The following is a 13,228-nucleotide window of genomic DNA, read 5'->3' as shown; positions in this document are numbered from 1 at the left end:
CTATGAATCGCATCTCAAGTCCGGTTTCATGGTGGCTGCGGTGATTAGTCTGGTGCGGGGCCGATCCCACGTTGTCGGCCAACACGGCGTTTTGGCAAGATGTGCAAGATAGAGATGGGCTGAACTCTTGCCAAGGAGCACCTCGCTCAGCTGATCAGACGCGCGACTTGGCTTCCCCACTGTCGTCCTCTACGCGCTTGGCAGAGGTCATCTGCTGTCATCTCGAGGTCATCTGCCCGCTGCGTGCCCGCCTGCCCACCCGGTTCGGAACATGGGGTCTCCGCGCGAGGACGTTTCTCATCCTGCCAAGCCGTTATCCCGCGCCGGGAGTCACATGTGGTGTGGAGAACAGAGCCGGCGAACGGACGTGGGCTCGGACTCGCCGAGATTCAGATCGGTGCATGGACATCCGGCGATGCTATTCTAATCGTCCACATTCCTTGGTGCACTGGGCGCAGCAGGCAGGTGCTAAGCGCTCATGCAGAGGCGCCGGCAGATCGCTTTCCCAGCGGGCAAGCCACAATCCGAAGCCACATCGACAACGCATGGCCGTGGCATGACCGTGGGTTTGCGGTTTGCGGTCTGCGGTCTGCGGAGACAGCGGGGCAGCTGCCGGTGCAAGCTTCACAATCCGTGGAGCCCGGCACGCGATTAACGGGCCGATCTGCGGAGTCCCCTCGTTCGGCACAGCGGAATTGCCCGCAGTCGTCGCCGCACCGCCGCTCGCTGAGCATTAAGCTCAACAGTGATCGGCAAAGGCCGGAGTTGCGGCTTTGACGAGAAGTCACGGAGTAGTGGTCGAGCGACCGATGACGTCGGGCGGGCCGCGGAGGATGGTCGTGCGATCTGGCCCGTATCGAGACAAGCCACTGGCTGATACAAATGATAGAGTCCGATAACGCCTCTGTGCGCAGCTGACCTGCGAGTGCCAAGATAGAGGCGCTGGTGTAGCATGTGGTGCATGGTGTCTGTGCTTGCTCTGCCGAACAAGGCGGCGCCAGAAGTCGGTCTGAGGCCGGGCTGAGGCGTTTCCATCAGCCCGGGCTGTCTCATCAGGCGGCCTCTTGGATAAAACGGAAGGAGGGAGGCCCAGGACAAGTGCTGGCTCTGTGAATGCTGATGAATCGCGCCCTTGAGCCCCTTCCGAGACGTCGCCCAAACCCCGAGACGGCCCCTTGCAGCCCCGCGCCTCCGCCTCCGGGTTCAAGGATCCAGAACGGTCTGAATAATGCGCTGGGCGAGGGGTTTCAAGGGCTGGTTGGTGTCGAAGGTGGGGCCCGGTAAACCGGCCGAATCCAGGATCATGGCAAGTTCCGGGGCCCTCTTGACGTGCCACTGCAACTCGTCCTCGTCTTCATGCCGTGCAAGCAGCCTTTGCTTGACAACGCTGGGTGGGGCCACAAGCTTTACGTGGTCGAAGATCGCTCCCCCCACTCCAAGGCCTTCTTCGTATTGTCGCAGCTGATGCGTCGTCTCGATGACTCCGGCTAGGACGACGATCTGCACGCCTGCGGCCCTGTAGTTCGCAGCCACGGAAATCACATTCGCGAGCGTTAACCGGAAATCGAAAGGGTCATCGGCCGGCGAGGGCCAGCGCGTCGACAGCTGATCAATGTCGATGACTGCGTGGGGAACCTGCCGCTCTTCCAAGACACTGCCTATGGCGGTGGCAGTGGTTGTTTTCCCCGAGCCGACGGTACCATTGAGGAAAATGGTTCGTGCGACCGTGTCATGGGCGTCGGTCGACATTGTACAAGAATGCTTGATTGGGCCGCAGAACGGTCGAGATAGAGAGAGACAGGGATGCAGCGAACGCCAAAGGCTTACCCATCGTACTCATCGTTCCTATCGCAATGTTTTTCCGCCCATCCTTTGGCCCTGCCCGATTCTGCCGGGTGTGCAGTCTATTGGCCTTAAGAAAGTGAGATCCAGCGTCCTTTGCAGTTCGTAAAGCTTATTGGACACGAGGCTCAGGGTGTCCCAGGGTGCAACGGCGACTATGCTGCACGGCACGAGCCTTTGGTCGCCGAAGCCCCTTTCTCACGTGCCCGGCTCCTGCTCTGCCTCCCAGTACTGATCGGGGCTGCAAACCTTAGCAACAAGCAAACGCAAGCGGACGGTTGAGCAGGGCTAAGACCGACGTCTGCGCAATGCTATTGGATTGCCTTGTGGTCATATACCCGGACGCTGTTGTGACAAATGGCCAGCCTCAGAGAGGAGCACGCCATATCTGACAGGTTTCTGTGCAGTGGACCTCGTCTGCTGCAAGAGGGGGTGTCACCGACTTGCAGAGATGCTTGTCTCAGGGTTGGTTCATGGCAGCTGGAAAAATCTAGGATCTAGGATCAGCTGTCCAAGCCTCGCCGTGGCGGACCAGTCGGGGGTGGTAAGTGGCTGCACACGACCAGAGGAGGTCTAATGACTGCGATGTTGAGCATTTGTTCGGCTTCGGATCCATGATGGGTCTACTGCAGGTGCATGGAGAGGCCAGGCGGGGGCTATGTGAATCCGGAGCTCGTTGAGCCCCACTTGACCAAGATCCGGGACTCCAAGGTTCATCCCGAGCGATCGCGAGGCGAGGCATGAAGGGGGGAAGCAGGGCCGCGAAGGGACGTCCCCACCGAGCGTCCCCAAGCGGTGTGCGGAGAGCAGTGTGCGCTTACTAGAGTGAGAAATGCAAAAGGCCTCACTGGCCTCGGGCCTCAGGCCTCAGTTCGGTGCCTCGGTTCGCTTCCCCGCTCGCTCGCGCAGTGTTCGCCGGACAGGCCAGGCAGGCCGGGCAGGCCAGGCGGCGAGGAGATGGCCAGAAGGACCACAGGAGGGCTAAGGACGCGGGAGGGCCGTCCGGCGACCCAAAAGTCTCGACGAGTGGGTGGACATTCAGGGTCCGGGGGTGGTTCTATTGCCGTCCTCTGGGCGTGCTCGGCTCTCAGCCCGGCCGGTGGAGGCATCCTGGGCGATCCCGCCCTTAACACACTCAGGCACCATCTAGTGCACCATGTGGAGCCAACTGTAAACCCTGCGTCCGTTATCCGGACATCGAAGCGATACCTCGCCTTTGCTCCTTCTGCCGCTCCTGCCTCTTCCGCTCGTATCTGGCCAAACCAAGCCCGTTGGCCCGTCGCGCTGCTGGCTAGGTGCACCCACAGGACGCGGAGCGAACCCACAGCCTCGGACCTGGGGCCGCCATGCATCCTGCACTGACCCCATCACAATATAAAGTCGCGAGATCGAGGACCCACCCGTTTTTTCAACCCCTCAAACAGACATCATGCCCGCCGTCCAGGAGGAGCTGAAGCACCACGACGTGGTCACGGACGTCCACGCCGTCAACGACGAGAAGAAGGAGTACGACGATGAGGCCGACGTTCGCCAAATCATCGGTCACCCCGACCAGGACCCCGACACGATTCCCACCGCCGAGGAGCTTCGCACCCTTCGCAAGGTGCCCGCCGCCATGCCCCTCGTCGGTCTCGCGATGTGTCTGATCGAGTTCTCTGAGCGTGCCTCGTACTACGGCTCGCAGGGACCCTTCAACAACTTCCTGGTGAGTAGACGACTAGCGTCGTTGGCTGGTGGCGTTAGACGAAGTGGCGCCACAATCTCTTCCACGAGCCTGTGGCATCCGCGTCGCAGAACGTGTTCGCAACCGGCTCGCTAGCCGTTTTCCAGCTCCTTGAGCACGCCGCTGACATTCAGGCTCACCCCCTTCCTCCTGGAGGCAACGGCGCCGGTGCCGTCGCCAAGGGCCCCATGGGCGAGCAGCAGAGCGCCGGTGCTCTTAACCAGGGCTCCGTCACGACCTCTGCTGTCACGAAGATGTTCACTTTCCTTGCCTACCTCACCCCTATCTACGGTGGTATCGTTGCCGACAACAAGCTCGGTCGTTTCAAGACGATCTGCATTGGAACCTTTGTTGGTGCCATTGCTCACGTCATCCTCATTTTCCCCGCCCTCCCCTCGGTTATTCAGAAGGACCCCAAGGGTTCGCTCGCTGGTTTCATCATCTCTATCATCGTCCTCGCCTTCGCTGCCGGTTTTATTAAGCCCTCGCTTGGTCCCCTGCTGTGTGACCAGTCGCCCGTGAAGGCCCCGACGATCAAGACGACCAAGAAGGGCGAGCGTGTCGTCATCGACCCTCAGTTCACCGTTTCGAGCTACCTCAACACGTTCTACCTGTGTATCAACATCGGTGCCCTCTTCCAGCTTGCTACCCAGTACGCCGCCCACGACATTGGCTTCTGGCTCGCCTTCCTTCTCCCCGGTATCCTCTACATGCTTATGCCCATCGTCCTTGTTTGGGCTAACAAGCGCCTCGTCAAGCTCCCTCCTTCCGGTTCGGTCATCCCCGACACTTTCCGTGTCATCGGCATGTGCATCAAGAAGGGCGGCGCCTTCGGCTGGCTCAAGGGCGGTGACAAGTTCTGGGCCAGCGCTCGCCCCTCGCACCTCCGCGAGACCGAGGGCTACGTTGACGAGTCGAAGGTTCACTGGGATGACCGCTTCGTTGAGGAGGTCCGTCAGACCATCTCGGCCTGTGGTGTTTTCATGCTCATTCCCATCTTCGTCATCTCCGACGCGGGCTCTGGAGGTCTCGGTAACATGTTCAACGACATGTCCGTCGGTATGACCAAGAACGGAGTTCCCAACGATCTCCTTACCAACTTTAACTCCATCGCCATCATCGTCGCCTCGCCCATCATCAACTATTTCATCTATCCTTTCTTCGTCAAGATCGGCTACCCCATCAAACCCATGATGCGCATGGCCATCGGCTTCGTGCTCGGCGCCGTTGGATGCGCTGTCGGGGCTTATGTGAGTAAAAAAATCGAAGAGAAACGAAGAAGAAGTGTTGACAAAAAGTTGCAGGACAAGATTTACAAGACTTCGCCATGTGGCAAGTACGCCTCCACCTGTATGGTTGACGGCAACGCCGGCGTTTCTCCCGTCTCTCTCTGGCTCCAGATCCCTGTCGTGGCCCTCCCTGCTATCGGCGAGATCTTTGTGAACGTCACCTCGTACGAGCTGGCTTACACTCGTGCTCCTCCGTCGATGCGTGGACTGGTCTACTCGCTCGCCCTGTTCAACTCATGTGTGGCGGCTGCGATTTCCATGGCTGTTTCATCTGCCCTGACCGACCCTAACCTCGCCATTGTCTGGATGGTTATCGCTGCGGTCACTTTTGCCTGCGCCTTCGTCTTCCCCACCTACTTCCGCCACCTCGACGACTTCCAATTCGAGTGGAAGGAGGACGAGCGTGCCCAGGTTGCGGACGTCAAGAAGCACGACCTGGAGGCTTCGCCACGCGCGTCCCTGTCCGCCCCTGCCGCGGCTCCTGCCGACCACGAGAAGTTCTAATCTGCCTCCGTCCCAGGGCATAAGCAATTGGGCCAGGCCGTGTCGACCACTGCGGCCTGCGCACTCAGCAGACTAGCATAATTAAACAAAACCCCCTCTCTCCTTATCGTAATCCAATCCGTAATTGTAGTTTAGAACCCGGGCATGTCATCTCCATGACAATCTTGTGACCTACGACGCTCAGCAGCGAGCAGCATAGAACAGCACAGAAAGGAAGAGGACGTGATCATAATGAGCCTGCACGTGACAGCGGTCAACAGAGATGGCCCTCCTGAAGAGAGGCCGACGGCATCATCACGCGCTATCACGCGCTTTCCTGCGCTTTTCGTCCTACAATTGGCCAAGCACGCGCCAGTGTCACGAGTGCTCATGTCCGGCGTTCCCTCCGGGCCCAGCGGGACCGTTCACCGAGCCACTCGTTTCATCCGCCTCGGTGTCCTTCTCCGTCGCCGGTAGCGAGCGGTAGCGGATAGCGGGGCTCACAGCGGCGCTCCATATGGCGCTGTGCCACGCATCGCTGGCCGTCGACGGACATTGGTGGCGGCGTTCCTGTCACCGTCACCGCAGTGGAGTGAGCTTTGCTTGGCTGACGCTATACTAGCTATACAGGCCCCCCAGCAGCCCCCACAGTGGGGTGAAGAGCAAATAGTCAGATGCCCCACAAGACGGCGTTTTCGCCGGCCATGTAACACAAACAGCCAAATCACGACACGTCCCACGTACGACGCGGATCGGGCAGAATTACAGCACTACGGCACTGCGTACTGCGGCAGTACGGAGAAAGGGAAACGTGACCGTCCCTTGGCACAGCGCAGGCCCCGTGCACACGACCCCGAGGGGCCCGACCCTGGAGGAACCCAGGAACGAAGGAACGATTGCGGTGCCTAATTATCAGTGCCTCCCATCTCACGCTTAAGCTCGATAGGGAGGCCGAGCTGCATTCCTCCTGGCCTCCTTCCCGCGCCGGCTGCGCCCCTTCGACGCCCCTCTCGACGGCCGTGTCGCGGCCTCGTTAGCGCCGTTGAAAGTCACCGGCCGGAGCTAGCCCTACGACCTGTGAGACACGCCCTGCGATTCCGCATCCTCGGGTCGAGATCGATCCCCGCACGCCGCGCAACCGTACGCCGCTCACTCTGGTTAAGAGCCGACGTCCGAACCACGGCTACGTCGGCTGCATCGGTAGAACCGCGATATATCCGTCGTCCACCAGCGATGAACGATGATCCGCGATAACGCTCGCTGACCAGCGTGTGCTGCTTACCCCAAAGGTCCACAACTGTCTCTTGCATCCGATAACGCAACGATGCTGATAACGTACACGGGCACGATCGGCCGCGGCTCCACATTCCTGCGCCTATCTTGCCAAGCTGGAATGGTCATCGAAGTTGAACAGCTCGCTTCACCTCGGGACCTGTGGACCAGGTGGAGCCATCGCCGTGTGGAAACTTGGCTCCGCACTCCGTTCCAGTCTCCAGACGCAATACTAACAGCTCCGCTCCGCAATTGTCGCCAATCGTCACTACACTCCGATGCCTGCTGCGCCCCTGATCCAGAAGAGTGCGAAGGATGGGTGCAAGTCGGCCCGCAGGCCGCAAGGAGGATCGCGACCGCGTGGGTCTGTTCTGTGAGCTGCTGGTAACGATACCGATTTGAATTGCGCAGTTCCAAATATAGCGACCTGTCCACCCTGGCGCTGGCTGCGATAAGCGAACGGCGACCTGGTTCTCTATCTCTCGCCTGGAGGTGCTTATGGCTGGACTCTCGCGAAGACCGACTGAACGTGCAGGACGGCGACGGAGCACTAGGAGGGTCGGGATGTGGAGGCCATGGAAGCGCTCCAGGTTCTGAAACGTCCGTGCGACCATGCGCCCCCAAGACCGCGGGCGCAGGTTGTTGTTGGTTCCGTTGCACACCTCAACTGCGCAACTGCCTTCATGCCTTCGTTGTTCACATCAGGTGTCCCGCTTGCGTTTGCCTCCTTCCTTCCTGACATTCACCATCTAATACTCAACAATCTGCACATCTTGACTAGCAACGCCCTCGCCTCATGCGCTCATGCAGATTCTACTGACAACAGCGCCCTCCATCCGCCTGCGCAATCTGCGCCCTCGATCAACTTTGCTGTCCGGCGACGAAACGACCGCCATGAGACATCTCCATCCTTCCTTTCCCAAGTCACGTTGACAACCAGACCATTGCTCGACCACCGATGCCGCCTTCTCATGCTCAGCCGACAGCGGCTGCAAACGGGACTGCAGCTGGCCTGAACGCCAGGCGTCCTTCCAAGATCAAGAGGGCCGCTTCCCGCTTCAAGACGCTGTTCAGGAGGAAGAAGAACAACCAGGAGACCGTGCCAGAGCAGAACACGCCGCAGAGGAACAGGACGACTCAGGCGAACGCAAGTGGCGTGGTGGCAAAGCAGGTCGCGGCCCGAGACCAAACGTCGACCGAGGCGGCGGCGAGGAGTAGCCCTGCTCGCCCTGAAGACCCCAGCCCCTCGCTCCCAGCCGAGACGCTGATCTCCGAGACGCAGGCGAACGGTATGTGAACCCCTCTGACTGCCAGCGCCGACGCCTAGGTCTCATCCAGTTGAATGTGCGCATGGAAGCGAGACAGAAACGCAAGCGCTACTACGTCGATGCGGCCGAATGCCCGATCAGCCTCATCAAGGTGAGACGAACATGCCGCTGCGAGACTCACCTGACAGGCCACGTTCGCGGAGGACCTCAACCTCGACGGAGGCGCCCAGGCTCTGACGTGCGTATGTTAGTTCATTGAGACAGCTGACCCCGCAGGCTGCGTTTTGACGGCCACCGTCTCCGTGACGACTCGACGCCCGGGCAGTACGACATGGAGTCTGGTGACCTGATTGACGCCTTCTACAAGGACAGTTGAGACGATGCATCCTGTCAAGGCCCTACATCACTCTGCGACAACGTTCCAGAGAGCGACTTAGCTCATCCCGCGGCCGACGAAGGTCCCAGCCCCGTTTGCTGAGATCGGGGGCGACCTCAACTTCGGGAACTGACCACGAACTCTCACCCTGACGGTCAGAGTCAGGATGAAGAATGCACACAGCAATGTATAAGCGTGGACATCTGCTTAACGAAGATTGAGGTCACTTTATCCTAATCTAGGGGGCTGTCACGCACTGAAGGCGAGATTGGGTCCACGAACTCAACACTACTGCTCTCAACAACTTGGCGAGTGCCCACCTGATGTGTAGATTGCGCCCTCGACAATACGGAGGGGCTTTGGAAACAAGCGTCACGGACGCCCTTGCAATCTTGACGAGGGCTCTGCAAGTCAGGGGCACCGAACTATGGCGACGAATCTCAACATACAGCAGCGCATAAATGCAGAACTTCTACTGCCTTGCGGTTCACTCCACACTCACATTCAGTATGCCGCTCAAGACCACACCTCCTTCGTCTGTCTCCTTCGACTTCTTCTTCCCTTGCACGGGCTCGTCGGCCACGAAGTCCATCGTCGGCCCGCCTCCCGTCCCTTTCGATGAAAAGCCTTGGGTCCAATCGGCAAGAACCTGGATTCACGACGCAAGGAAGCCTCCTGGTACGCGCACCAGTCTACTCAGCTCATGAACTCCAGGTTTCATTGACCTTTACGTTCGGGCGGGGAACTTCAAGAAGATATACCGAGTCCACCCTGAGTGCACCTTCGGAGAGATCAAAGTACGTCCTCGTGTTGGACATCACTCACAATGCAGGCCAGGTTCGCTTACGATCTCCGCTCGATGATCATCGACGGCCAGAAGTTGTCGCCTTCGGCTCTCACGTGAGGTCGTTGCAGCGGTCGCCCAGCTGACAGCCCAGTTTCAACTTCGATGGCCAGAAGCTGCCCGATGATGGAACCATTAAGCAGTACGAAGTCGAAGACGACGACATAATTGATGCCTTCCGTGACCCTCGTGAGTGTCTTGTCACCTTGGCTTCTGACAAGCCCAGGGCAGTGGGATCTGAGCGGGTGACTCGCCTTCTGTGACTAATTTGTTTCGTATTGTGCAATGGTGGCAGTGAGGAGCCGATAGCAAGATCCAAGCCCGTGTTTGAAGTCCAATGCAACGACTCAATACCTGCTATGCATACTCAGTTGCTCCTCGAGCCGGCTTTGACGTTTCGCCATTTATTCAGTTGGATGACGCTGCCACCAAAGCCAGATGTGGCAAGTCTCTGGATTATACTGGCTTTTCTGAGATTTCGAGGCCATGGAAGGATGCTCTGGACCTCGCCTCCTCACTCTGCTTGACTGGATGGGATAGATGCAGACAAAAGTTGACGCTTGACACTGCTGCAATTGGTGTTGTCAGTATCGCTGACGGTAGCTTGCGCCCTCAGATCAGAAGGGCGTCGGGCGCCCCCTTGTCTGCGGTCCAGGCCCGTAGTAGCATGATATCATGCGCCGGACAACGCTACCACCTCGTGGGGCCGCTGCGCACCCTGGAACACTCTGGTTCCCCGATGCTTAAGTACTTCCAAACTCGTCATCGGGCTCTCCACCTAACCATCCATCATTCACTCCTTCCAAAACGCCTGTCCTACCTTGGCCAGCTCGCCCATCCTTCCACCGCCTCCTGATTCACTGACAACCCCATTCAACATGGTCAACGACGAGCAGACCGCTCTTTCCCGCGCCTTTGCCGCGCTGTCTCCTTTCTCGTCCTCCCGTCGTATCCCCTTCGAGAAGAAGCCCTGGGTCCAAGAGGCTAAAACTTGGGAAACAACCTGGAAACGTAAACCAGGTATGAGCGGTCGTGCCTTCAAGGCTGCACTGCAATGCTAACTCCAGGTCACATCACGCTGTATATGCGCTTCGGAAGCAAGACCTGCTCTTTCTTGTGCTCGCCTGAAATTCGCTTTGAGTCCATGAAGGTGAGCAAAGGCTTTCTCAGCCGCTGACAACGAGGCGTGCTTTGCATACAGGAACCGCAAGTTGTTCACCTGGCCCGGCATGTCGCCTTCGTCCCTGACGTGAGTTGCGGATTCACAGTCTTCCCTGACGTCTCAGCATGTACTATGACGGTCAGCGTCTCCCTGACGAGGGCACCGTAAAGGAGTATGAGATGGAGGAGGGCGATATCATCGACATCTACTACGACCGCCGTGAGTAGCGCGCACCATGCCGGGGACTGACGAAAACAGGCAAGATGGATCTTTCGGGGTAGTTGCGGCTGGTTAGGTTCACCGTTGCCTCCCACCTCCCTCTCAAGGCTCCTTCTCGACTGTACTTAACGCAAGGCCCTCAGCCTTTCCCGTCCTCCGCAGGGGTAGCGTATACGTTAGTTTTCAGCTTGTGACAAGACTACGATGCAGATGTTCATGTTCATCCCGAGACGCCCGATGACCGAATACCTGACCCAAGCGCGCGAGACACCATGCGCTCATAACTCGGGAGCAAGGTGCCCCAGGAAAGGGGGAACGGTCGTCGACAGAACCTACGGTCAACTGAGCATAGCTGCCGCCCGATCCAGAGCCAGCTGTCTCACGGAAGGGCGTCGGTAGCAGTGTCGTCTTCCACACTGACAGCTGAACAGCCAGCCCCGAAAGAGCCGAATGGCACCAGATGTCTGCCAGACCAGAGCTGCATGCTCGACCCCCGTATCGAGACACCGTCTGCCCTGAAGTTCACCGCCACCGTATATCTACACACCCCAGTCAGCTTGTCTCGATCAGGGTTCATCACTGCAGAGGCGGTTGGCTCGAGGTCGATAGAATTCGATCTCTTGTTGCCGGAGCCAGAGCACGACCACACCTCCTTCGCAACTACAGAAGGCTAGATTGTCATGTGGAGAAGGTACTCAGTAAACAGCATCATCCAGGAGTTTGTAGCGTTGAGGCGGCGGTGACTTCAGAATGTCGACCTGGGGTGATGATCGACATTAGCTGACTGGGGTGTGTACGGCTTGTCTACAGATACTGTACATCTCCATCCCCCTCGTGCAATCATTGTCAACCACTCGTCGTTTTTATCAGCATGCATGCTGTTCTCTCCTCCGCAACGGTCCCCGATGTCGACAAGTCCGGCGCCATCAAGAAGCGATTCACTACAAAGTCGAAAACGGCCAAATGCATTCCAATTCCCGAGGATGTCAAGCCCTGGGTCCGTGACGCCAAGTCCTGGGGTCATGACGGGAAGAAGCCAGGTAAGTTGGTCCCCAGAAGACGCGAGAGGCGCTCACCCCAGGCCAAGTATCGCTGAAGGTGTGCGTAGGAGAGAAGTCTTGTATGGTTTTTGTCAGCCCCCGTATCCGCTTCAAGTCCATCAAGGTGAGTGCGGCGTGACATCGTGGTGATTCTCAGCTGACACCCTCGCAGGCCTACATTGCCTTCCGCTACTATCCCCAGAAGGGTCCTGGACCCCTCATGTTGGTCTCTTGTGGCTTTATCGTGGTGTATGCTGATGTCCCAGCCTCATGTTCGACGGCAAGCGTTTGAAGGACTACGAGTGTCCCGAGAAGTATGAGATGGAGGACGAGGACCAGATCGACTGCCACTACGACCCTGGTGAGTGAAGTCGCGGTTCTGAAGCTCACGACAGACAAGTTCACCTGGGGTGGTTAGGCGGTTGCTGACGACCGTCTCGACGCCAGAGTTTGTGCAGCTCGCTCTGTTGATAGATAGATAGAATGAATGCAATGTTGTGTGCAGTGTCCCTCTCACCGAGCGCCCGCTTGTTCTCTCCAGTTGCGGTGACTCTTTACCCGGACACCTCTCGGCCGCGGCTTCGCGTAGCACGTTGCCGTCACCTGTTTCACTGTGGAACTCCACTGCTGCGCCTGTTACGCCCCTCGTACCCACATCAAGACGGAGCGGCTTGCTGCTAGCAGAGACTAGGCTTCACTGTCTACTTCACACTTCGTTGCGTAACGTATCGAGCGGGTTGCGGACAGGCAGAGTAACAGCTCAGCTGTGTGGCAGCATGGAGGATAACGGCTGGTTTCGATATATTGTTCAGTCCCGAAACTGTTGGACTGAGCTGCGTGCGAAGAGCCGGTCTCCACATTAGTAAACATCGTGGTTGCGTGTGAACCTGCTTATCAGTGACTGCAGTTGCCTTCGTCGCTCTCCCGAAGACCGGGGGCTGGCCAGACAGTGCGCTTCATGCTTCGAGAACACTGTGTGTGAACAACTTTGGCATGGTTCGTCTACATAAATGTGCTGCTAAAGCTGCCCCATCTACCGAGATAATCGTATCCCAGGTTGTCGACGTTGCGGCAGGTGTCCGTATCCCACATCTTCATCGAGCATACAGTGGCCCAAGTGGTGCACTGGCCGTTAGTGAACGTCATTGCAGTGGACACAACCCACTTCGGTACAGGCGGTGACCGCCGTCGTTTCACTGAGGGGTGATCTCCTCGCCTTGGGGGACTAATCGGCACTTCACAGCATGGGGACTGGTTCCTATCGCCGGCAAGTGCTTCGCAGCACGTCTCAATGAGCGCTCCGCCGAACCCATCTCCTCGGCGATCTGTCGATATGTACCCGAGACGTCAGCGGCCGGCGCCAGGTTCAGCCACTCCTGCCACACACGGGTCAGGTCCGCCCATGTCTGCCGGGCTGAGCTGCTCGCGCGCATCGCGGATGCTGAACTCGGATCTCCCGATGCATCTCGGAAGATGAAGGGAGGTGGAGCGTCCGGCAGCGGGCGATTTACCTCGGGAGCCAGGTGCTGCAGGGGTGGTCGGGCGCCGGCTCCAGCTCCGTACTCGTCGAGAGGCGACTCAGGGCGATTCGAGGCAGCGCTGGTCGCCCCAACAAAGTTGTCGTCAGTCAGCCCGCGATCACGGCTATTGCTCGCAATCGACCGCGTAAGCGAGTCTCGAGAAGCCCAGGATCGCTTACGATCTCCGCTC

General features: G+C 58.5%; 5 protein-coding genes across 5 annotated transcripts; 4 read left to right on the top strand and 1 right to left on the bottom strand.

The window, feature by feature from the left end:
* Nucleotides 1-1,203: 1,203 nt before the first annotated feature.
* A1Q1_02539 (uncharacterized protein) lies at nucleotides 1,204-1,749 on the bottom strand (the record flags this gene model as incomplete). The annotated part of the gene is made up of 1 exon (XM_014323801.1): nucleotides 1,204-1,749. The coding sequence occupies one exon, from the start codon at nucleotides 1,747-1,749 to the stop codon at nucleotides 1,204-1,206; it is 546 nt and encodes a 181-aa protein (XP_014179276.1).
* Nucleotides 1,750-2,799: 1,050 nt separating this feature from the next.
* On the top strand, nucleotides 2,800-5,358 carry A1Q1_02538 (uncharacterized protein; the record flags this gene model as incomplete). The annotated part of the gene is made up of 4 exons (XM_014323800.1): nucleotides 2,800-3,137; nucleotides 3,223-3,547; nucleotides 3,673-4,815; nucleotides 4,870-5,358. 4 exons carry the CDS (start codon nucleotides 2,800-2,802, stop codon nucleotides 5,356-5,358), a joined length of 2,295 nt encoding a protein of 764 aa, XP_014179275.1.
* A 2,209-nt stretch (nucleotides 5,359-7,567) lies between these two features.
* Nucleotides 7,568-8,253, top strand: A1Q1_02537 (uncharacterized protein; the record flags this gene model as incomplete). Its single annotated transcript, XM_014323799.1, has 4 exons — nucleotides 7,568-7,898; nucleotides 7,937-8,028; nucleotides 8,066-8,115; nucleotides 8,154-8,253. The coding sequence occupies 4 exons, from the start codon at nucleotides 7,568-7,570 to the stop codon at nucleotides 8,251-8,253; spliced, it is 573 nt and encodes a 190-aa protein (XP_014179274.1).
* A 1,722-nt stretch (nucleotides 8,254-9,975) lies between these two features.
* Nucleotides 9,976-11,152, top strand: A1Q1_02536 (uncharacterized protein; the record flags this gene model as incomplete). The annotated part of the gene is made up of 5 exons (XM_014323798.1): nucleotides 9,976-10,117; nucleotides 10,165-10,247; nucleotides 10,299-10,346; nucleotides 10,403-10,478; nucleotides 10,914-11,152. 5 exons carry the CDS (start codon nucleotides 9,976-9,978, stop codon nucleotides 11,150-11,152), a joined length of 588 nt encoding a protein of 195 aa, XP_014179273.1.
* A 197-nt stretch (nucleotides 11,153-11,349) lies between these two features.
* A1Q1_02535 (uncharacterized protein) lies at nucleotides 11,350-11,887 on the top strand (the record flags this gene model as incomplete). Its single annotated transcript, XM_014323797.1, has 4 exons — nucleotides 11,350-11,518; nucleotides 11,587-11,642; nucleotides 11,691-11,740; nucleotides 11,785-11,887. 4 exons carry the CDS (start codon nucleotides 11,350-11,352, stop codon nucleotides 11,885-11,887), a joined length of 378 nt encoding a protein of 125 aa, XP_014179272.1.
* Between the last annotated feature and the right edge of the window lie 1,341 nt (nucleotides 11,888-13,228).

Source organism: Trichosporon asahii (genome assembly GCF_000293215.1).
Source record: "Trichosporon asahii var. asahii CBS 2479 unplaced genomic scaffold scaffold00051, whole genome shotgun sequence".
Taxonomy (NCBI): domain Eukaryota; kingdom Fungi; phylum Basidiomycota; class Tremellomycetes; order Trichosporonales; family Trichosporonaceae; genus Trichosporon; species Trichosporon asahii.
Note: the sequence above shows the minus strand (reverse complement) of the source record. Positions and strands in the feature narration are given on the sequence as shown.